At 42.7% G+C, this 25,588-nt stretch overlaps 1 protein-coding gene across 1 annotated transcript in view; it reads right to left on the bottom strand.

Annotated features, from left to right (window-relative positions):
• LOC124040660 (voltage-dependent R-type calcium channel subunit alpha-1E-like) overlaps nt 1-25,110 on the bottom strand; it is a 103,741-nt gene extending 78,631 nt beyond the window's left edge. The window contains exons 1-5 of the mRNA XM_046357740.1: nt 24,906-25,110; nt 22,099-22,582; nt 12,054-12,329; nt 9,691-9,796; nt 8,491-8,630 (exon numbers count right to left, since the gene is read on the bottom strand). Coding sequence (XP_046213696.1) covers nt 8,491-8,630; nt 9,691-9,796; nt 12,054-12,329; nt 22,099-22,547 — 971 coding nt within the window. The 5' untranslated portion in view covers nt 22,548-22,582; nt 24,906-25,110. The remainder of the gene's footprint in view (nt 1-8,490; nt 8,631-9,690; nt 9,797-12,053; nt 12,330-22,098; nt 22,583-24,905) is intronic.
• Between the last annotated feature and the right edge of the window lie 478 nt (nt 25,111-25,588).

Below are 25,588 nucleotides of genomic sequence, written 5' to 3'. Positions count from 1 at the left end.
GTGACCAGTGAACTGAGATAAGGCGGAGCTTTACCTAGCATGGACTTGTAGATGACCTGGAGCCAGTGGGTCTGGCGACGAATATGTAGTGAGGGCCAGCCGACTAGAGCATACAAGTCGCAGTGGTGGGTGGTATAAGGTGCTTTAGTGACAAAACGGATGGCACTGTGATAGACTGCATCCAGTTTGCTGAGTAGAGTGTTGGAAGCCATTTTGTAGATGACATCGCCGAAGTCGAGGATCGGTAGGATAGTCAGTTTAACTAGGGTAAGCTTGGCAGCGTGAGTGAAGGAGGCTTTGTTGCGGAATAGAAAGCCGACTCTTGATTTGATTTTCGATTGGAGATGTTTGATGTGGGTCTGGAAGGAGAGTTTGCAGTCTAGCCAGACACCTAGGTACTTATAGATGTCCACATATTCAAGGTCGGAACCATCCAGGGTGGTGATGCTAGTCGGGCATGCGGGTGCAGGCAGCGATCGGTTGAAAAGCATGCATTTGGTTTTACTCGCATTTAAGAGCAGTTGGAGGCCACGGAAGGAGTGCTGTATGGCATTGAAGCTCGTTTGGAGGTTAGATAGCACAGTGTCCAATGACGGGCCGAAAGTATATAGAATGGTGTCGTCTGCGTAGAGGTGGATCAGGGAATCGCCCGCAGCAAGAGCAACATCATTGATATACACAGAGAAAAGAGTCGGCCCGAGAATTGAACCCTGTGGCACCCCCATAGAGACTGCCAGAGGACCGGACAGCATGCCCTCCGATTTGACACACTGAACTCTGTCTGCAAAGTAATTGGTGAACCAGGCAAGGCAGTCATCCGAAAAACCGAGGCTGTAGAGTCTGCCGATAAGAATATGGTGATTGACAGAGTCGAAAGCCTTGGCGAGGTCGATGAAGACGGCTGCACAGTACTGTCTTTTATCGATGGCGGTTATGATATCGTTTAGTACCTTGAGTGTGGCTGAGGTGCACCCGTGACCGGCTCGGAAACCAGATTGCACAGCGGAGAAGGTACGGTGGGATTCGAGATGGTCAGTGACCTGTTTGTTGACTTGGCTTTCGAAGACCTTAGATAGGCAGGGCAGGATGGATATAGGTCTGTAACAGTTTGGGTCCAGGGTGTCTCCCCCTTTGAAGAGGGGGATGACTGCGGCAGCTTTCCAATCCTTGGGGATCTCAGACGATATGAAAGAGAGGTTGAACAGGCTGGTAATAGGGGTTGCGACAATGGCGGCAGATAGTTTCAGAAATAGCGGGTCCAGATTGTCAAGCCCAGCTGATTTGTACGGGTCCAGGTTTTGCAGCTCTTTCAGAACATCTGCTATCTGGATTTGGGTAAAGGAGAACCTGGAGAGGCTTGGGTGAGGAGCTACGGGGGGGCGGAGCTGTTGGCCGAGGTTGGAGTAGCCAGACGGAAGGCATGGCCAGCCGTTGAGAAGTGTTTATTGAAGTTTTCGATAATCATGGATTTATCGGTGGAGACCGTGTTTCCTAGCCTCAGAGCAGTGGGCAGCTGGGAGGAGGTGCTCTTGTTCTCCATGGACTTCACAGTGTCCCAGAACTTTTTGGAGTTGGAGCTACAGGATGCAAACTTCTGCCTGAAGAAGCTGGCCTTAGCTTTCCTGACTGACTGCGTGTATTGGTTCCTGACTTCCCTGAACAGTTGCATATCACGGGGGCTATTCGATGCTATTGCAGTCCGCCACAGGATGTTTTTGTGCTGGTCGAGGGCAGTCAGGTCTGGAGTGAACCAAGGGCTGTATCTGTTCTTGGTTCTGCATTTTTGAACGGAGCATGCTTATCTAAAATGGTGAGGAAGTTACTTTTAAAGAATGACCATGCATCCTCAACTGACGGGATGAGGTCAATGTCCTTCCAGGATACCCGGGCCATGTCGATTAGAAAGGCCTGCTCACAGAAGTGTTTTAGGGAGCGTTTGACAGTGATGAGGGGTGGTCGTTTGACTGCGGCTCCGTGGCGGATACAGGCGATGAGGCAGTGATCGCTGAGATCCTGGTTGAAGACAGCAGAGGTATATTTGGAGGGCCAGTTGGTCAGGATGACGTCTATGAGGGTGCCCTTGTTTACAGAGTTAGGGTTGTACCTGGTGGGTTCCTTGATGATTTGAGTGAGATTGAGGGCATCTAGCTTAGATTGTAGGACTGCCGGGGTGTTAAGCATATCCCAGTTTAGGTCACCTAACAGAACGAACTCTGAAGCTAGATGGGGGGCGATCAATTCACAAATGGTGTCCAGGGCACAGCTGGGAGCTGAGGGGGGTCGGTAGCAGGCGGCAACAGTGAGAGACTTGTTTCTGAAGAGAGTAATTTTCAAAATTAGTAGTTCAAACTGTTTGGGTATGGACCTGGAAAGTATGACATTACTTTGCAGGCTATCTCTGCAGTAGACTGCAACTCCTCCCCCTTTAGCAGTTCTATCTTGACGGAAGATGTTATAGTTGGGTATGGAAATCTCTGAATTTTTGGTGGCCTTCCTGAGCCAGGATTCAGACACGGCAAGGACATCAGGGTTAGCAGAGTGTGCTAAAGCAGTGAGTAAAACAAACTTAGGGAGGAGGCTTCTGATGTTGACATGCATAAAACCAAGACTTTTTCGATCACGGAAGTCAGCAAATGAGGGTACCTGGGGACATGCGGGGCCTGGGTTTACCTCCACATCACCCGCGGAACAGAGAAGGAGTAGTATGAGGGTACGGCTAAAGGCTATCAAAACTGGTCGCCTAGAGCTTTGGGGGCAGAGGATAAGAGGAGCAGGTTTCTGGGCATGGTAGAATATATTCAGGGCATAATGCGCAGACAGGGGTATGGTGGGGTGCGGGTACAGCGGAGGTAAGCCCAGGCACTGGGTGATGATGAGAGAGGTTGTATCTCTGGAAATGCTGGTTGTAATGGGTGAGGTCACCGCATGTGTGGGGGGTGGGACGAGGGAGGTAACAGGGGTATGCAGAGTGGATCTAGGGGCTCCATTGTGAACTAAAACAATGATAACTAACCTGAACAACAGTATACAGGGCATATTGACATTTGGGAGAGACATACAGCGAGGCATACAGTAGTCACAGGTGTTGAATTGAGAAAGCTAGCTAAAAACAGTGGGCGAGGCTAATCAGCTAGCACAACAAACAGCAGGTACCGTGATTAATGGGCAGTCCAGTGTGCGTCAGCTATGTAGCCAAGAGATCAGTGTCCAGGGGGCAGCGGTGGATGGGGCAGGGGGGCTGGGCTGGCGAGTGTTATCCAGGTTTTTTTTTTTTTTTTTTTAACTAACAATGACTAAATAGCTTGTAGCTAGTTAGCTGGTTAGCGTCTGGAGGTTCTTGAGTGTGTCATAAAAATAAAATTAAAATTAAAAGTAACAGCGATTCCGTACCACAGTGGGTGAGGCAAGTTTCCGGAAGGTATAAACAAAGTAAAAATCAAAAAGAGATAGAAAGTAAATGGGTTCAGAGAGTTTGGGATGCAGTGAATCAGATGGTTAGCAGGCCTGTGCTAACAAGCTAACAGTTCGTAGGCCCGGGCTAGACAAGCTAGCCGTTAGCAGGCCGAATTAGCAAGCAGGGAGATAGCGAGGGCTAGAGAGTTAACCTTTGGGGGTCGTCGCGATGGGGTGAGTCTGTTTATTCCTCTTCAAGCGGTGACATCGACAGACCGGTCGTGGGCCCGGGTAATTGTAGCCCAGGAGTATGCTACAGGTGCTCTAGTACGCTAGGTGAGCTGGAGACACAGCGTTTCAGAAAGCTCGCGGGCCTTGGCCGGCAGATGGATCTTTGGCGATGTCGCAAAGGAAAAGCCTGTTGAAACCACCTCGGACGATTATGTCGGCGGACCAGTCGTGATGGATCGGCGGGGCTCCGTGTCGGCAGTAAAGGGTCCAGGCCAATTGGCAAAAGAGGTATTGTTGGGCCTCTTCGGCTAGTCGGGAGATGGGCTTAGCTCGAAGCTAGCTCAAGGCTAATTGGTGCTTGTTTTGGGACAGAGACGTTAGCCAGGAGTAGCCACTCGGATTGCAGCTAGCTAGTTGCGATGATCCGGTGTAAAGGTTCAGAGCTTGCGGTAGGAATCCGGAGAAAAGCAGTCTGATGTGCTCTGGGTTGATGTCGCGCTGGTGTCCTAGTTAGCTTTGAAGACCGCTAGCAATGGCTAACTGAGTACTAGCTAGTAGCTAGTTAGCTGGCTAGCTTCTGATGGGGGTTCCGGTTCTAAAGTAAAGTATAGAAAAAGCAGATCCATACCACATTGGGTGATGCGGGTTGCAGGAGAGTAAATTCAGCTCTAGTTGGAAAGTGAGATTAAAATATGTACGAAATATATACAGAACGAAAAACGAATAAAACTATATTTACACTAGACAGGACGGGACAAGACTAAACACACGTCCGACTGCTACGCCATCTTGGAACGATGGTATCATAAAATCTAATCAAACACTTCATGAGAGCCCATGAGCTCATGTTGCTCAACATTTCTATAGAATATGCAATTGCGTTATAAAACAGAGTGATGGCCTCTATTAAAAAGAGGAGAATTCCATCAGCTTTGTATAGGCTAGGCCTAATTCTCTTTAAAACAGGAGTATAGCCTACCTGGCTGGCATGAAAATGAACCATCAGGAAAAGCGTCCTCCATTTGCTACTTAAGTGCATAGATGACATTTTTTTCCCTTGCTCTGAGGTGAATGAAAATGTTCCATTCTAAATCAAAACTAATTTCACACATATATTATTTAGCATATGTAAAGACAAGATTAAATCAAGAATAGTCTGATGGGTGGCAACATTAGCCTCTCACTTGTGAATGATATATTCTCACTTGTGAGGCTATATTAAATACATTTATTAGATGTTTTAAAATGTAGATGTTCCAAAGGTCTGCATCAGTGGATGGTAACCTAGGCGTGGAAGCCAGGAGATTCTAAATGTGTTTATGTTATTTAAAAGTCAATTACCGTGAGACCCGGCAGTTATTTGCTTGACAATCACTGGCTGACTAAAATTAATGAACACTACAGCCCTACTCACACACACTGCTTTTAATATACAGTGTTTTTAACTTACATATTTTACACACACTATTGCATTGTGCATGTTCATTTATACAGTAATTATTATTCAGCATTTCTTCACCTGGGATTTCAACTCACAACCTCCTGGTTCATGGCATTTGTATTATATTTATTATGGATGCCAAGGCAGCAGCTACTCTTCCTGGGGTCAGGCAAAATTAAGGCAGTTATACATTTAAGAAAATATTTCAAAACATTTACAACAGATTTCACTACATATTAAGTGTGTCCCCTCAGGCCCCTACTCTACTACCACATGTCTACAACACAAAATCCATGTGTATGTGTGTGTATAGTGCGAATGTTATCATGTGCCTGTGCCTATGTTTGTGTTGCTTCATAAGGTGTATTTGTATCTCTTTGTTTAAATCTAATTTTACTGCTTGCGTGAGTTACTTGATGTGGAGTAGAGTTCCATGTAGTCATGGCTATATGTGGTACTGTGCGACTCCCATTGTCTGTTCTGGATTTGGGGACTGTGAAGAGACCTCTTGTGGCATGTCTTGTGGGGTATGCATGGGTGTCCGAGCTGTGTGCCAGTAGTTTAGTTAGACAACTGGGTGCATTCAACATTCCAATACCTCTCATTAATAAAAGTAGTGATGAGGTCAATCTTGGGGCTTGGAGAGATTGACATGTATATTATTAACATTAGCTCTCTGTGTACATCCAAGGGCCAGCCGTGCTGCCCTGTTCTGAGCCAATTGCAATTTTCCTAAGTCCCTTTTGGTGGCACCAGACCACAGGACAGAACAGTAGTCCAGGTGCGACAAAACTAGGGCCTGTAGGACCTGCCTTAAATAAAGGTGAAATAAAAATAAATAAAAAACAGTGGTTAGGGTGTTCATCATTGGTGCTGACGGCCTGGGTTCCAGACCTGCTGGGGGAATCACTCTACCCTCACATTCTTAGCAATATTTGATCATGTCATTATTGCCGTTCTAGATTGTATTCATCAGACTTGTTTATATGGACATAATGTGTATACAGTTCTTCTCTTTCACACATTTGTGGAACTTTGGCTGCCTCTTTCACACATTTCTTGAATTTTGGCCAAAGTTCCAAAAATGTGTGAAATCCAAAAGATTTTTAAGCCTTGAGACAATTGAGACATGGATTGTGTATGTGTGCCATTCGGAGGGTGAATGAGCAAACAAAAATATTTAAGTGCTTTTGAATGGGGTATAGTAGTAGGTGCAAGGCGCACTGGTTTCAGTGTGTCAAGAACTGCAATGCTGTTGGGTTTTTCATGCTCAACAGTTTCCTGTATGTGTCAAGAATGGTCCACTAACCAAAGGACATCCAGCCAACTTGACACAACTGTGGGAAGCATTGGAGTCAACATGGACCAGCATCCCTGTTGAACGCTTTCGACACCTTGTAGAGTTCATATCCCAACAAATTGAGGCTGTTTTGAGGGTAAAAGAGGGTGCAACTCAATATTAGGAGGTGTTCCTAATGTTTTGCACACTCAATGTATGTTAAAAACAATGTTTGTGTTAAAAACACTGTCTGTTTTCTAACCATTTTCTGTGTATGTTTGAAGGAATATTCTCCTAACCCACAGAAAATTGGACTCATTAAACCTCTTAAGGATCCTCCCCTTTTTTTCCATTTTCGCCTAAAATGACATACCCAAATCTAACTGCCTGTAGCTCAGGATCTGAAGCAAGGATATGCATATTATTGATACCATTTGAATGGAAACACTTTGAAGTTTGTGGAAATGTGAATGTATAATCTTATTTATTCCAGCCCAGGTGCGATTTAGATTTTGGCCACTAGATGGCAGCAGTGTATGTGCAACGTTTTAGACTGATCCGATGAACCATTGCATTTCTGTTCAATATTTTGTATCAAGACTGCCCAATGTGCCTAATTCGTTTATTAATAACTTTCAAAGTTCATAATTGTAAACTCTCCTCAAACAATAGCATGGTATTAGTTCAATGTAATAGCTACTGTAAATTGGACAGTGCAGTTCGATTAACAAGAATGTAAGCTTTCTGACAATATCAGATATGTCTATGTCCTGGGAAATGTTCTTGTTACTTACAACCTCATGCCAATCGCATTAGCCTACGTTAGCTCAATCATCCCGCGGGGGGACCCACCGATCCTGTAGAGGTTAATGTTATTGCAAGGCTCTCATTTAACTTTTCTAGAACAGTCATATCTTAAGTTCTGAGAACACGGTAACCACGTTCTTGATCAATTCTATTTGATATTAAGGGAACACTCTCTTGGAAACATTCCTTGCAAATCACGGGAACATTCCTATGACACCGTTAGTTAAGCACTTAATGAAACTCTTAAGGGAACGTTCTGTTAAGTTGTGGGAACGTTTGTTGTTAGCTGGGCTTTTATGTAAGTACATTCAGTAAGAGAAAGTGGAGAGAGAAAGAGATAGATGTGGGCGATGGGGTGAGCTTTGATGTCAATATGCCAACAGCTATATTCCCTGAATACTGTATGCTGTATACTGCTTCTCCCTCCATACAACAGAACTGAAAGAATACGGATGTCAATAATATTGACTTAAACCATTATGAATAAGTAAACATAAAGCATAAATTAACCCATTCCTGGGGGAAACAAAAGAACGGTCTCTGTCTCTCTCTCGCTCTGTCTGCCTCGCTTTCTCTCTCTATCCCACCTCTCTACTTTTCTAGCATAAAATCTTCTTCAGGAATACATTTACAGGTCCTGGGGGCGAAACAGGTTTTCGACACGACCGCCAATCCACTTATCCACCCACCTATCTGCTGGCCGCACTGTGCAAGGGGAGCACACACTTCCCCTAGTTATGCATAAACACACATGTTAGTCGTTGCACATTTTCATTTCCTAATGATGAACAGCTATCTATCTAACCAACACAAGTCATGACATGAGCAGGTATCCATAGCTACACTGTATCAAGGCAATTGAATAAGGTTTCTTCACCAATTTGTGACTTACGGTATGTTTGTCAGACTATGTCTCATATGTCCAAGGTTTGGATAATGGATCCATCCTCATATACAGTGCGTCTAAGTACAAACACCGACTGAAGCCCAAACGCACACAATGTATAGTCATTACTGTAATAGTCACGGCCAAACTGCCATAGACTAGATCCATATGGATATGTTGGCAATACAGTCCACAACAACAAACCACTGTGGACACCCACACAGCCATAGCTTTGGAGGTCACGGAAAAGAGAGAAAAGCGGCCCATGCAGCCACCTACCCATTGAACTCAAAGTAAATTTAGGCCTTAAACCCAAAACCTTGGCACAAGATAAACAAGTCATATTCGTGCAGGAGCTTCTTTTCTTTAATCCTCCAGCAACAAGACATTTAAATCGTCCAAATTTCACACACATACGCAAAGCAATCCATATTTCACTAGTTGTAAACTCACCCGCTGACCACCACGATGAAGTCCATGATATTCCATCCATTCCTCAGGTAGGAGCCTTTATGGAACACAAAGCCCAGGGCCACCAGCTTGATGCCAAACTCAAAGCAGAAGATCCCGATGAAGTAAGGCTCAGTACACTCCTGTAGAGGAAGAGGCAACATGGATACGTTAGGATATCAGAGGGACGGGAGCCAAGATGGAACCCTATTTACCTTACAAGTGTAGGATCTTAATTTGAGCCGTCGGGAAAATAATCCTCCAGCAACAGGATATTTAAATCATTTTTGGGGTTGATGCATTTTTCGTTAGGGCAAATCATGTCTGAAATTTCAAAATGGAAATTAAAAACATTAGAAGCCTTTTTATAAACACACTACCACTTTCATTTCCTCTGGAAAATTCTCAGCGACTAAATCTGTATATAGTGCCATATGGACCATGATCAAAAGTAGTGCACTATTATACACTGAGTGCACAAAACATTATGAACACCTGCTCTTTCCATGACATAGCTGACCAGGTGAAAGCTATGATCTCTTATTGATGTCACTTGTTAAATCCACTTCAACCAGTGTAGACGAAGGGGAGGTGACAGGTTAAAGAAGGCTTTTCAAGCCTTGAGACAATTGAGACATGGATGGTGTATGTGTCCCATTCAAAGGGTGAATGTGCAAAACTAAATATTCAAGTGCCTTTGAACTGGGTATGGTAGCAGGTGTCAGGTGCACCGGTTTGTCTTTCATGCTCAACAGTTTCCCCTGTGTATCAAGTATGGTCCATCACCCAAAGGACATCCAGCCAACTTGACACAAATATGGAAAGGATTGGGCCAGCATCCCTGTAGAACACTTTGGACACCTTGTAGAGCCCACTAATTGAGGCTGTTCTGAGGGCGAGAGGGGCTGCTGGCCACTTTAGACTGTACAAAACAGTAAAAGAAAGGTAGGTAAACTTACAGTTTTTTAACCAATAGGCCTACAAAATAAAAGAATTGTAGTAGTTCTCAGTCACATGAATTGCAATGTAATACAATGACTCTCTTGTAAATAAGATCTGTAGATAATTCTTAATGAAATGAACTGTGGTCCCATTTAACTCTGTAACCAATTTACTGTAAGTTAAAACACTACAGTGAATAGTGGGCCATTTGAGATGCAGACTAAAAGTCTAATAGAAAGCAATCAGGGCCTGTGGTCTCACCAGTCTTTTGGCCATGGGAGTCTTGTCCTCCCCAGGAAGATGTTGCTCCAGGGCCAGAACGATGCAGTTGGCCGTGATGGTTGCCAGGATCACCCACTCAAACGGTGTAAGGGCCATAAGGTTAAGGAAAGGGCTTTTTTACACTATCATATACAGTACACAACAATCCATTTACAAACAGATGATAGTGATAGTGATTATTATATTGGTGTTGTGGGGAGGGGAGGGGGCTTATCATTGCAATGGAATCTGTTACACTTCTATGGCTGTGGGTGTTGGTAGTTCCAGTAAAATGAAAACTGGACGGATGGACGATGGAATGGTTGATATAGAGAATGGCATCGAAACAAAGCAGTCAGAGATAATACGGTAGCCATGGCAACATTATAGTAACAGTTATCTGAGTGTGCTCAAAAGTAACTTTGGCCCTGACAGCCTCTTCCCACAGGACAACTCTTTGAGGGACCTGTTGGATGTGAAATGTGATACCCACAGACTTGCTGTTGCATCGCTGTGTGTATGTGCCCCTGTGTGTGTGTGTGTGTGTGTGTGTGTGTGTGTGTGTGTGTGCCCGTGTGTGTGTGTGTGTGTGTGTGTGTGTGTGTGTGTGTGTGTGTGTGTGTGTGTGTGTGTGTGTGTGTGTGTGTGTGTGTGTGTGTGTGCCCGTGTGTGTGTGTGTGTGTGTGCCCGTGTGTGTGTGTGTGTGTGTGTGTGTGTGTGTGCGTGTGTGCCCGTGTGTGTGTGTGTGTGTGTGTGTGTGTGTGTGTGTGTGTGTGTGTGTGTGTGTGTGTGTGTGTGTGTGTGTGTGTGTGTGTGTGTGTGTGTGTGTGTGTGTGTGCCCGTGTGTGTGTGTGTGTGCCCGTGTGTGTGCCCGTGTGTGTGCCCGTGTGTGTGTGTGTGTGTGTGTGTGTGTGTGTGTGTGTGTGTGTGTGTGTGTGTGTGTGTGTGTGTGTGTGTGTGTGTGTGTGTGTGTGTGTGTGTGTGTGTGTGTGTGTGTGTGTGTGTGTGTGTGTGTGTGTGTGTGTGTGTCTTGGCTGTGGTAAGAGGTGCCACATGGAACACTCGCTCCGTCATTATTCATTTCTAGCCCTGAGTGAAAATGGTGTCACTAACTCACTGAGGTAGGATGTGGCAGGAGCCTCTGGGAGCTACTGTGAATGAGTCCACATCATGTCAGCACGACTCAAACTATTTAAAAATAGCCAATCCAGAGAACAAAATAATACTCCTCAACAAAAGAATACTCTGCAGATTCATGACTCCCATTAGTCATTCTCACAGTCACTTGAATGAATACTCACCACCAACTACCAGACCTGGGCTCACAAAGTATTGTTTTCTTTCAAATATTCTAAGAGTTTGATTGAACCTGCCTGGAAGTGCCATGTGTAGAACATGTGCACTTTGGCGATGATTCTATTAGGTCCATTGCCTCACAAAAGCTCAATCAAGTGCAGAAAATAAAATACTATCTGGTCCGGAACACTCACAGTCTCGCCCTTACACCTCCAACCCTTTGCATTCAACTTGCCTTGACCACTCAGGTCCCACACCCACACAACAACTAGGATGGCGGTTTGATCACAGCAAGCAGGAGAGTGACACAATGTGTGAGTGTGATGACTCTCAAAAGAGCAGTGTATTGCATTAGGGAATCAAAGCAATATCTGTATGGCTAGAATGTAAAGCACAAGAACGTGTTAGTACAGACGTAGGATCTTAATTTGAGCCAGTTTCATACAGCAAAAGTATCTGCAATGACCGACAGGGACAGATGTTTGTGTCGCAAAACACAAAAGTGAAAAGAATAACGCATTTGTCCCGACTCTTACTCTTGTTTATGTTCCATCATGCACCAAGGCAGCAGAGATATGCTTACAACCTAGGCCTGTTAACTTCAGTGAGCACAACCAGCTCACATTCACACAGCATTTTATTGCACAATAGGTACAACTATGGGTTTGAGGGAGATGGATAAAGGTACAGATGGTAGACCAGCTATTTAGTCATGAAAAATGGAAAATGATAGATTGACAGACAGACAGTAACATTGGACTTATAGACAAATGTGCCGTGCCTCATCAAATAAAATATTGCAGGTAACAGTCCAATCAAATCTAAAGAACTATAGTGATGACTGAGGACAGCCATTACATAACATAACCTACAACTAAATTCACTAAATTCCAATAGTGAAACATCTGTATAATAGCGCACTTGATAAGAATGGCGCTTTCCATGGTGCTGAACTGCACTAAAGTCAATGTAGCGCCAACTTTTAGACAACGGAAAACTACTCTAAAGTGCTGTGCTATACACGAGGTAAGATTTATAGTGAGTCTTTAAAGTATAAGGAAGGATATGGCCATTCTATGATCCTCTTGGCAGTTTTCCGAATGAAATTGTCCTCGGCGAATATAAAGAGTGACCTGTTAACGGTGAGGCAGTTCTGCCGGTGGGGTATAGGGTTGTAAAGAGCCATGGTGCGCGCCCTCGCTGCTTTGGTTTGTTTCAGCGTCCCTGACCCTGTCCCTGACCCTGTACCTGAAGCCGTGTCCCCGCCGTCCTCCCCGTGCTCCGGGTCCCCGGAGTCTCGAGAATCCATCGCCATCTGAACCTCTTCTCCAAACCGAGCCATTCTATGGAAGAAAAAACGATGATAAGCCTTGTAGAAATGTTGTTTTCTTGTATATCAAAACATGAAAAATCGAATGGATTGAAATAGTAAAAGATCCACTTTCAATCCATTGACAGCCTGAGACGACCTTTTGGAGCACCAAAAGTATCCCTGAAAAAGTTACATGTAATGTCATTCCATGCTGAAGTAAACTATAAAAGGTCAAATTCGTGAGGCGTCTTAATACAAATACCACAATGTATAACGATTCGGTTACACGGATTGTAAAATAACTCAATCTATTGCATATCAATCATCCCATCTGTCCAGGCGAGTGAAAAGTGATAGTTAGCCACGCTCCAGGCAAGTTTCGACATAAGCAAATCATTGGATACACCGACTTTCTAAAAACTATTAACGTGAGTTACGTACACTATAGAATGCATGTTTAGCCTAAACCCAGTTGATCTTCGTTAGTTAATGGAATACTCGTCTCCAACAACTTTAAGCATCTCCTCTCGTCCAGCCAAATTCGATATTGGTAACTTTCCGGAACGATTGGTGTACTAACACATTTTTGCATTCCTTTATCCGCTTATCAATCAGAAATGTAATTGTTTCTGGAGATAGAAACATTGGATGCGATAATACTGTTTTGATATGCGCACGCTTATCTTTCAAAATGATCACCTGCCTCTAAATGCGCTGCGAGCGCAAGCTCCCGCACGCTTGCGCAACGCAACCCCCTCCCACGTCTTTCAGTATGGCAATTGTCAACATCCATCCCAATGAGAATTATCATAAGATAGAAAAATCATATTTCCGTTTCCATGGCAATACATCTTTCAGCGTTCAATGATATACGCTGACATGTTCTCAAAATTGTCACTTTCCAAAAAATACGCATGAACTATGCATTACATAAATCCATTATCCAGACCATTTGCAGATCCTTGTAAGTTCTAAATGTATAGCAAGAAGCATAATTCATAAAGGGGTGGGTAGAAGGGTGGGCTGAAATCGCCTTTGAAATTGAAGGAACACATTAGGAATCCTATCTGTGAGCATTATCTTATAGTAAAATACAGGTAGACACACATACTCTAGGCCTCTTTCTCTGAAATGCATTTCAAAAGGTTTTCTGCATAATATGAGGTTTGTCATTGGTACCACTAGGTGACAGTCATTGCATCAGAGAACACACCATCAACATGAACTGTAAGGGTTTCTATAGAACCACTAACACGACACTAGCCTCCCACTGGGCACCAACTGGTTTAATCAACGTTGTTAATGTATTGTGATGTGGAATCTACATGGACAATACATTGGATTTGAAAAAGTAGTCAACTGTTGTTTCGAGTGTAACATTTCCTCCATAGGATTATGTCATCATGGAAACCAATTTTCAACATAGACAAACCTTAAAACGACGTAATATCTTCTAAGTAATATCCACAATAAGAAGAAAAAAACTATAGGCCTGGAAGGACCTTCTACTTAACATAGCAAATTAGAGGTAACCATCAATCCTACTGTATATCATCAATTAAGATTTTTAAGCCTATATAGCATTTGGAAAGTCATCAACAGCTATTGTTCAAATTCAGCCCAGGTTTCAACTAAAAACGTTGGTTGATTTCAAATGGAATCTACAAGTTCATAATAAATATGATGGATTCATCTCTCCATCTCAACCAAAAATTTAATTTAAAGAATAGAACAGTGGCGACCAGTCATTCATTTTATTATACCTTTATTTAACCAGGTAGGTCAGTTGAGAACAAGTTGGTGACCAGTGAACTGAGATAAGGCGGGGCTTTACCTAGCAAAGACTTATAAATGACCTGTAGCCAGTGGGTTTGGCAACGAATATGAAGCGAGGGCCAGCCAACGAGAGCATACAGGTCGCAATGGTGGGTAGAATATGGGGCTTTGGTGACAAAACGTATGGCACTGTGATAGACTGCATCCAGTTTGCTGAGTAGAGTGTTGGAGGCTATTTTGTAAATGACATTGCCGAAGTCAAGAATCGGTACGACAGTTTTACGAGGGTATGTTTGGCAGCATGAGTGAAGGATGCTTTGTTGCGAAATAGGAAGGAGATTCTAGATTTATTTTGGATTGGAGATGCTTAAGATGCTTGAGTCTGGAAGGAGAGTTTACAGTCTAGCCAGACACGTAGGTATGTGTAGTTGCCCACATATTCTAAGTCAGAACCGTCCAGTGTAGGGATGCTGGACGGGTGGGCATGTGAGGACAGCGATAGGTTGAAGAGCATGCGTTTAGTTTTACTTGGATTTAAGAGAAGTTGGAGGTCATGGAAGGAGAGTTGTATGGCATTGAAACTCGTCTGGAGGTTAGTTAACACAGTGTCAAAAGAAGGGCCAGATGTATACAGAATGGTGTCGTCTGTGTAGAGGTGGATCAGAGAATCACCAGCAGCAAGAGCGACATCATTGATATATACAGAGAAAAGAGTCGACCCGAAAATTGAACCCTGTGGCACCCCCATAGAGACTGCCAGAGGTCCGGACAACAAGCCCTCCGATTTGACACACTGAACTCTGTCTGAGAAGTAGTTGGTGAACCAGGCAAGGCAGTCATTTGAGAAACCAAGGCTATTGAGTCTGCCAATAAGAACACTGTGATTGACAGAGTCGAAAGCCTTGGCCAGGTCGATGAATACAGCTGCACATTATTGTCTTTTATCAATAGTGGTTACGATATTGTTTAGGACCTTGAACGTGGCTGAGGTGCACTCATGTCCAGCTCGGAAACGAGATTGCATATCAGAGAAGGTATGGTGGGATTCGAAATAGTCAGTGATCTCTTTGTTAATTACCTTGGCTTTCGAAGACCTTAGAAAGGCAGGGTAGGATGGATATAGGTCTAGAGTGTCACCCCTTTGAAGAGGGGATCTCAGACGATACGATAGAGACGTTGAACAGGCTAGTAATAGGGGTTGCAACAATTGTGGTGGATCATTTTAGAAACAAAGGGTGCAGATTGTCTTAGCCCAGCTGACTTGTAGGGGTCCAGATTTTTCAGCTATTTCAGAACATCAGCTATCTGGATTTGGGTGAAGGAGAATTGGGGGAGGCTAGGGCAAGTTGCTGTGGGGGGTGTAGAGCTGCTGACATGGGTAGGGGTAGACAGGTTGAAAGCATGTCCAGCCATAGAAAAATGCTTGTTGAAATTCTCATTTTGAGTCCCAGGGATTAGCTAAAAAAAAAACATACATATACACATATATATATATATACATATATAAAAACATACATAAAAACATATATATACATATATATGTGTGTGTATATAATATATATAAATATGCCCCATATTCTACCCACCATTATATATATGTATGTTTTTTTCCCATGTATATATATATATATGTGCTGGCCTATATATATACATGTATATATATACATATATATATACATATATATACATATATATACATATATATATATATATATACATATATATATACACATATATATACACATTTTTATACACATATATATACATATATATATATACATATGTATATATATATACATGTATATATATATACATATATATATACATATATATACATATATATACACATATATATATATACATATATATACATATATATATACACATATATATACATATATATATATATACACATATATATATATATATATACATATATATACACATATATATATATACACATATATACACATATATATATATATATATATATATATATACATATATATATACATATATATATATATATATACTACCATTCAAAAGTTCAGGGTCACTAGAAGGCCAGCATCCCGGAGTCGCCTCTTCATTGACGTTGAGACTGGTGTTTTACAGGTACTATTTAATGAAGCTGCCAGGTGAGGACTTGTCAGGCATCTGTTTCTCAAACTAGACACTCAAATGTACTTGTCCTCTTGCTCAGTTGTGCACCAGGGCCTCCCACTCCTCTTTCTATTCTGGTTAGAAACAGTTTGCGCTGTTCTGTGAAGGGAGTAGTACACAGTGTTGTACGAAATCTTCAGTTTTTGGCAATTTCTCACATGGAATAGCCTTCACTTCTCAGAACAAGAATAGACTGACGAGTTTCAGAAAAAAAGTATTTGTTTCTGTTCATTTTGAGCCTGTTAACGAACCCACTAATGCTGATGCTCCAGATACTTAACTTATCTCAAGAAGGCCAGTTTCACTGCCTCTTTAATCTGCATAGCAGTTTTCAGCTGTGCTAACATAATTGCAAAAGGTTTTTCTAATGATCAATTAGCCTTTTAAAATTATAAACATGGATTAGTTAACACAACGTGCCATTGGAACACAGGAGTGATGGTTGCTGATAATGGGCCTATGTAAACCTATGTGGATATTCCATTAAAAATCAGCTGTTTCCAGCTACAATAGTCATTCACAACATTAACAATGTCTACACTGTATTGCTGATCAATTTGATGTTATTTTAATGGACAAAAAATGTGCTTTTCTTTCAAAAACAAGGCCATTTCTATGTGGCCATTTAAAAAAAATGTTATATAGTTATATTGACTACATCCGTCCTAGGTTGCTCATTAATGTCTTAATCGAAATTACGGATTGCCTTTTATACGCTCGTCGTCCCCTTATGCCATAGTTTGTACACCTCGATTGTTAGAAGAAACCACATTTGTCTAAGCAAGTCAGACATATCAGATTTTTAAAAGGCAGGAAATTAGGCTGAATGAACTGTTTCGCTGCCAGAAAAGGCTCCGATAGCCAGGAGTAACAGTAATAAGGTGTTGAGACTGCTGTTGGGACACCTTTATGTATGCCCAGTTTTTGGGCACCGCTTGTCACCGTTATATGGAAATTCATGTATTGTTTAGTGTAGTACTGTGTATTGGCTTTGCAAAAAAAAAAGTTTGCCCCACCAAGATTTACATGATAAAATTGCCACTGGAATAGGATTAAATCAAATCAAACTGTATTTAAAGTGCATTAAAAGTTTGATTTGACCCTATTCTTTAACTTAGATTTTTGGTTGAAATGGAGACATGAATCTAACGTGTAAATTATTAATTTGTAGACAAACTGGAATTAAAGTCAGACTCAGTGGCATGGGTGGAGCTATCCAAGCAGAAGAAACATCTCAAATCAAATCAAACTTTATTTGTCACATGCGCAGAATACAACAAATAAACTAAAGTAAAAAATAATAAAAAGTAACACAATAAAATAACAATAACTGGGCTATATACAGGGGGTACCGGTACCGAGTTAGTGTGCAGGGGTACAGGTTAGTTGAGGTCATTTGTACATGTAGGTAGGGGTGAAGTGACTATGCATAGATAATAAACAGCCAGCAGCAGCAGTGTACAAAACAAATGGGGGGGTGTCAAAGTAAATTGACCAGTGGCCATTTGATGAATTGTTCAGCAGTCTAATGGCTTGGGGGTAGAAGCTGATAAGGAGCCTTTTGGTCCTAGACCTGGTCCTAGACTACCGGTGCTCCGGTATCGCTTGCCCGTACGGTAGCAGAGAAAACAATCTATGCCTTGGGTGACTGGAGTCTCTGACAATTTTATGGGCTTTCCTCTGACACTGCCTATTATATAGGTACTGGATGGCAGGAAGCTTGGCACCAGTGATGTATTGGGCCATACGCACTACCCTCTGTAGCGCCTTACGGTCAGATGCCGAACAATTTCCATACCAGGTGATGATGCAACCGGTCAGGGTGCTCTCGATGGTGCAGCTGTAGAACTTCTTGAGGATCTGGGGACCCAAGCCAAATCCTTTCAGTCTCCTGATGGGGAAAGGTTATGTCATGCATGCCCTTTTCACGACTGTCTTGGTGTGTTTGGACCATGATAGTTTGTTGGTGATGCGGACAGCAAGGAAACTCTCTTGAAACTCTCGACCCGCTCCACTACAACCCCGTCGATGTTAATGGGGGCCTGTTCAGCCCGTCTTTTCCTGTAGTCCACGATCAGCTCATTTGTCTTGCTCACATTGAGGGAGAGGTTGTTGTGCTGGCACCACACTGCCAGTTCTCTGACCTCCTCCCTATAGGCTGTCTCATCGTTGTCGGTGTTGTGTCGTCAGAAAACTTAATGATGGTGTTGGAGTTATGTTTGGCCACGCAGTCATGGGTGAACAGCAAGTACAGGAGGGGACTAGGTACACACCCCGGAGGGGCCCCAGTATTGAGGATCAGTGTTGCCTACCCATACCACCTGGGGGCTGCCCATCAGGAAGTCCAGGATCCAGTTGCAGAGAGAGGTGTTTAGTCCCAGGGTCCTTAGCTTAGTGATGAGTTCATCTCCTTTAAATGTTGATATTTGTTTGCATTGACAGCCAAACACAATTCAGTAACACTTTTGCAATATGGTAAATAGCCTATTAACTTATGATATGATGGATTCAAATCTGCATCTCAACCAAAAAATACAAGTTAAAGAAATCAAATAATAGGATTAAGCCAGTGGCTCAGATCTAACTATCCAAGCAGTAGATAGTTGATATATGGTTGCGTTGTCAACCAAGCATAATTCAATATATTAGGTAGGAGTTTGTCTTGGGGTCATTGTCTTGCTGGAGTTGCTGACAGTCTGCACTTTAACCTCATATTCATTGTATCATTTCTAATCGAAAGTGCTGGAGTACAGAGCCAAAAACAACCAAAAATGTGTTGCTGTATGAAATCATCCGTTATCAAGAGCGCCAACACTTTTGGAGGTGACTGTATTCGCTTTAGGCTACACACCCAGAGCATTGAGATATTTGTATTCGTGAAGACGAACTTGTAGCCTACTGTTAAAAACATTTAACCAATCCAGGTCATTGTGCTAATATCGGAATATCATGACTGAAATAAAAATAGATCATGAAATAGATATTGAAGGGCCGCCCCCCTTTATGAGGGAGAGAGAGGAGAAAGCAGGGGCTTTAACACTAGTTGAGTGTGATGGAGACCTCATTTGGCAACCAGGCTCTCTCATTCCATCTGCGGCTGTCCTTCCCTTCCCAATGGGGGCCGAGGGAGATGTGGAGATGGGTCTTACAAATGACTACCACGTCGCCCAAACACTCCCTCCCCCCATCCCTATGGGTATACTGTATGCGATGTATACTGTATGTGCAGATAAGGAGAGAGATAAAGAGAGAAAGAAAGAGAGGGGGAGCGAAAAGAAGGAGGGAGAAAAAAAAAGAAAAAAAAACATATTTATATCCAGCTATCTGTTTTACATAAACCTAAATTACATAAAGTACAAAAAAAGACCCTCAGAGGTAGGCCTAAAATATTTGTAAATTTCTGTAAACATTCTTTTTCTCTATCTTAACAGTTGTTTCCATAGCGACACAGCTCTCTTGAATTTCTGCTCTGTTCTTTTCATTTTGCTAACAAAAGCCACATTGCACAATAGAGCAACCTCTTCCTACAGAAATCGTTTTCCCCCCCAGGGCAACTCCGCTTCAAGCACATCATGTCAAGGTTTCAGTCCCTCTAGATAAACGGAGAGGCCAATACCACGTTCAAACATTATTTCTATCCGGTAAAATAAGTGAACTGAACGTGTATGAACACCGCTCAGCTTACTATGTTGGATGTAACAACCGATCATGATCCAATGTCTAATCATCAAAGTTGCACAGAGAAACACGTTTGAGTTTGTTTCCAGATTGAATCCACGTCATGCATAACAATCATGCCTTCAGATGTCACTTCATAATTCATGGCATCAGAAGGTTCAGCATGGTTGTTCCTAAGACAGCACCAGGAACAATCGAGTAACCTTCTGCCTGTTCTGGTGGGGGTAACCGGATGTAGTAGGTGGAGGCCACATCTGCACTACACCTCCACTAAGATGACCCCAGTAAGGGGGTCATGGCAGAAAAGGTGTGCTGTTATTATGTGTTTCAGTAGAAAGTTTTGTATTGGATATACAAAGAGGAGAAGAGCAGTTCCGGTGCCATCTCTTGTTTCTCCAGAAAAAGAAGGAAAACAAATGATGTATTTATCTCTTCACAACTTTTAGGAGGAGGAAATTATAATAAGCACAGCCCTTTTTAAAGATATTCCCAGATGCACCACGTTAAAACGTTAATGGGTGTACTTATCGCCAGAACTCGGAAGAGCATTTATGTAACTGTCGACAGAGACTTTCACCAAAAAATAGTGACTGAAGTGGCTTTATCCTTTTTATTTTTCTCTGTTACCTAGCAACAGACACACTATATTCCTCAGTTATGTTGGTTTGGACATACCAATAACTGAAGCTTATATAAATAGACATAGTCTTCGTAACAAACTGTACACCACACCCCAAATCAAAGTTGCATTTTGATCATGGTAAAATGTTGTTCATGTCTCCTACGGCAATCACTATCCTGTACAATATTGTTCAAAGATGACAACTGTCAGTCAAAAGTGGTTGGTCCATCCCATCCTGTGACACTTGTCAAAAAGGTTTCCATCTTCAGACACGCAGTCATATGTCAATTAAAAGTTATTTGTTACCTTTCGTAAGATCCTTAGAAATACTTTATTGAAACCAGTCGTCCACTACTTGTGTAGCCTCACCATCTCTACTGCTCTAGTTTAGCAAATACCCAAACTATTTTGTGTACCGCTAGGAAGAACAAGACGTTCTCTTTCAATTGTCATCTCCACTATCTATCTGATTTTCCACGGTCTGCTTTGTTTTATTCTGTGGCATCCTCTAATGGTCAGGTATACACACTACACTCAGATAAACCATGATGCCTGGCCTTTCTGCTGGACATGCTATTAGGCCTCCAAAAACACTTGAGGTGGGATTCGGGGGGAACGCGTGGGAATAAATGTGTGAGTTCCCAAATTGAATCTCATTTTGACATGCTGAAACTGTTGATAAGGGTAAATTCCCAGTGATTCCCAGACCTGATAGACACCATAGTGCAAGACTGAGAGAGTAACCGTTGCATTCAATGTTGCACATTGGAACACTGGGTTGCAACCCAAAATAAACAGCTCTCCCAATTATGTTTGGCTGTATATGATGAATGAGTGAGGGGGCGGTGGGGGGGTGAAGCAAGAGAGTGTGTGCTTGTGTAATAGGGATACAAAAGAGTAATTACGTACGTGTGTATGACAGAGTGAGAGAGAGCACAGAGAAGACAGAATGAGAGTGAATTCATCAGAGAGAAATAGAGAGAGAGAGGACGCATGAGAGAAAGAAAGCATGAGAGAGACAGAGACGAAGAGAGTGACACAAGGACCAAGTATATACCAGTATGTGCTGTATGTACGGTATGATGAAGAGCGTGTGTTGGGGGGCGAGAGGGGGATAGAGAAATGAGGGGGGTCGACAGTGATAGAGTGGCACAGTCAAGTGAGTTCCTAAGGAGTTCCTTCCTGATGCTAAGGAGTTAATCAGAGCTCCAGGCTTCAGAGCTCAATGTTCCACAAGCAAGCTACGCATACTGTAGCTTGGGTTCAACATAATTTTTCTCTGCCCCATGGCAAAAATATAATAATAAATAGTAAGAATAATTATAATAATATATTTTGGGGGGGTTGGGGAGGCATGCTCGAACCTTGCGTGGGCCCTGCAAAACTGCGCTACGCCACTGACCTTAATGTTGGCTGATTATACTGTGCATTCCTATAAATGACAGTATACATTTTATTCCTGTATACATTCTGTACTTTTCTTTCCCCGTGCTTCTTTTCATCTTGACACATGCCAGAGATGTGAAGAGAGAACCCCTCCCCCTCTATCTTGTGTACTTACTCCCACTCTTTCCTGCGGGCTTGTGGTGTGCTCTGCATCTTGTGTGACTCGTGGGCTCTGATCACATCCTTCTGATCCACGATGCCCCCGCGTCTCCTCTGCATACTACAGGGGCTCACAGACCCCGAGCCTGTGTCCGACCTGGCCTTTTCCACCCTGTAAGGGACGTCGAAGCTGGCTGCCCGCGGGGGTAGAGCGAGGGTCTCCAGGCCGGAGCGGGGAACCTGCAGGGAGCAGGAACGGGACCCCTGGGCTAGGCCCCCCTGACGGGTGGTGCCCGGGCTGGGCATCGGGGTCCGACGCCATGCCTCGGGCTCAGGGAGAGAGAGGGAGGAGCGGGTGCCGTGCATCCCCCTACTGGTGGTGCAGACTTTGGGACCGGAAGCCAAACCCACTGGGGCACAGTGGTCTGGCATCAGAGAGAGAGATTTATCTGAGCTGGTGAGCATCTCTGGATAGAAGAGCTGCTGGGATCAACATAATGCTAGGGAGAGGGAGAGAGAGAAAGGGGGAGAGAGAGAGAGAGAGAGAGAGAGAGAGAGAGAGAGAGAGAGAGAGAGAGAGAGAGAGAGAGAGAGAGAGAGAGAGAGAGAGAGAGAGAGAGAGAGAGAGAGAGAGAAAGAGAATATATGAACAATATTCTGGTAATAGTTTTCTGTACGGAGATTTATTATTATTATTATATTTTTTTTCTGTAACTCAATCTGATAACCAGAAGCTAATAACAAGCTAAAAAATCTCATGCAGACCAAACAGATTTGTTTTCTCCTATCTCCCAGACAGTGAGACCACCTGCCTCGAGGGTCGCTATTTTAATCCTTTAACATCTTGTCCAATGTAAGAGCACCCAATGGTCACCTTTATTTGACAGTTGGTCCGTTCCTTTTAGTGATGATGACGATGTTGTCAAATAAAAGGGGTTGAAAGTCTGTTCCTTGCGGAGGCGTAAGTCTGTATTGATATTTGACTGTGCGAAATGGCTGAAGAATAATTGGGTGTATCTTGCCATTTCACACAGCTGGATGAAAAGAAAAGTACAGTGATCTCCCTGGATGCAGTCCTATGTTCTTTCGGCGTTAATAGCTGTTTATGTGAAGCTAACTACTAATCCATAACCAATATTTACTAACGAACCAAGCACGTAGAGAGGATAATAGTGTAAGGAGGATTATAGATGGAAAACCGAGCTTTCACTCTAGACTTTTGTTTCTAGGGAACACAATACAATCTCCTAAACGAGAATGCTGACAACAGAATACGGCAATTACAATTCACCGATAGGAGAACATTCATTTCAATGGAGTAAAAGAATGACCTGATCCTCTCTAACCTCACCTTTCCTGAATGCAATCAGATTACACAAACAAAATCTACCCAATCATACACTATATTAAAATGACCTGAATAAGAAAACATCATTGGATGATAATGTAAATGCCAGGGGTTCATCACGCCGTTATCAACATCCTTGCTCCAACGGATCTCACAGGATTACCCTGTTGCAGTATAACTTTCCTGCAATAAACGTGTAGTGTATTTGAGGTTTAAAAAGACTTCTGAAGTTTGTCATTTCCACTTTGAAATGTCAGACTTGATTTTACCTTATGAAAAATGCATAAAACGCTACAAAATTGTCCATTAATTATAATCCATATAAAAAATGTATATTTCCTGTTACTGCAGGATTAATTTCCTGCTGTAGTAAACTGGCTCAAATTAAGATCCTACACCTGTATCAGGCACCTCAATCGGCTATTTAAGTATGTTGGCATTGGCAAGAGAACAGAACAGCGGATAGCTGTGACTGTCTGAGACAGAGGAGAGACAAGGCCGTTTCCATTGAGCAGGATCTGAAAGGAGCTTTATGGAGTGTGGGAGAGCTGAGGCACAGGGAGAGGAGGGAGAGTGAGTCACTTATCAGCAGCTAGGCTCATTAGACCTGTACAGCCACAGGAGACATGACTGCAGAGCTGCCTCTGCCCTCACCTAGGCTACAGTAGAGGGACAGCCTGTGACAGCCAGCATACCGTGAAAGGGAGAGAGTATTCTATTGTGCTTTGTGTCCTGGACCTTGGCCTCATATTATCATTAAAGCAACATTGAAGCTGTGGGAAAAAGGTTAGACACACCTAAACCAACACGATGTGAATCATATCAGTCTGGACTTCAGTTAATGCATAAGGTATATTTGAGCGGATCATTAACAGTACTATTTATTCTGCCATATGACAGGTGTCATAGTAGCTGAATAAATGAATGACAGAAAAAGGTCTTCAGACCGCGTCAAGCCATAAGCGTCTTCCCTCACAAACATAAAGCCATGGGGTAGCTAGAATATAATAGACTAGATAATCAGGATGTCCACATGCCTTTTTCAATCTTCATCATAAAGTTAACCACTCCATTGAGATTCTCTGTCATTTTTCATTTGGAAACATTTCCTTGGCTGTTATCTTGCACAACACTTAATTAGTGCGCCCACGTACCCGGAATTGTTTGAAACAAGAGTTGGCAAGTTATACCTGCCTTTCTCCTAACTGGTGTGTGTCAAACATGGGTCGGCTGTGAAATTAAGATCCTAGATCCTAATGCGATAATAAAAACCGGGCTTCCAACAGGTATATTTGGAATTATAGGATGTTTTTATGGACATTTCAAATGAACGAAAACCACCCATTAAGAACATTACAATATAATCAGAGAACATAATAAACGACTAGAAACAACTTACAATGGTTCCGCAGGGAATACAGTAATGGAAGGTCGGAAAAAACACCAATTAACTGATCTGTAAAAAGATAATTTACCTTGAAGTGACGTCCCTTTCTCCATTCTACATGTTATGCGACTCGCGGCAGGGCACCTGCTATCAAAATGACACGAAATTTGTCTTATTCTCTTCTTATTCCTCAAGTTGTCATTGACTATGGTTTGAAACGATTTTGTGCGGAATCCTTGAGGGATGATGATTAGTGCTGTGCGGCTAAATCCAGGAGAGTGGGAGCCAAGGAGTCTAGCTGAGATCAACGTAGGCTACACAGGCTGAATAGGGAAAGAAGGGAAAGGGGCTATGCATGGAATTCATCCCAACAATCATATACTCTCTACAGGGATATGAGTCAGTGTTAGATCAAGTACAGCATGTTATATTATATAGTCACGAGTATATTGCTAACATCTGTTAATTGATCATCTTAATGTTTACTGTGAATAACGTAACCCACTCAAGCCTATTTGAAAAGCCTATTAACAACAATTTATTCAACTTCTGTAGCGCTTCTCATTACAAAAAAATAACCTTAAAGCACTTGAAAAAGGCAGAAAAAGACTATCAAGAGTCAAATAAAACAGCTACAGTGTATGATAAGAGTCGGTCTGTACCACGATTTGAGTGTTTCCAGCCTCCAACAGATGGAGCAGATAGTCAATAGGGAATCACATGGCTTGAGCAGAGGGAGGTCAACAGTCCCACCTAATGTCACACCTGGTT

The sequence above is a fragment of the Oncorhynchus gorbuscha genome, linkage group LG08 (assembly GCF_021184085.1).
Source record: "Oncorhynchus gorbuscha isolate QuinsamMale2020 ecotype Even-year linkage group LG08, OgorEven_v1.0, whole genome shotgun sequence".
Lineage (NCBI taxonomy): Eukaryota > Metazoa > Chordata > Actinopteri > Salmoniformes > Salmonidae > Oncorhynchus > Oncorhynchus gorbuscha.
The sequence above is the reverse complement of the archived record's forward strand: the minus strand, read 5'-3'. Positions and strand labels throughout refer to the sequence as shown.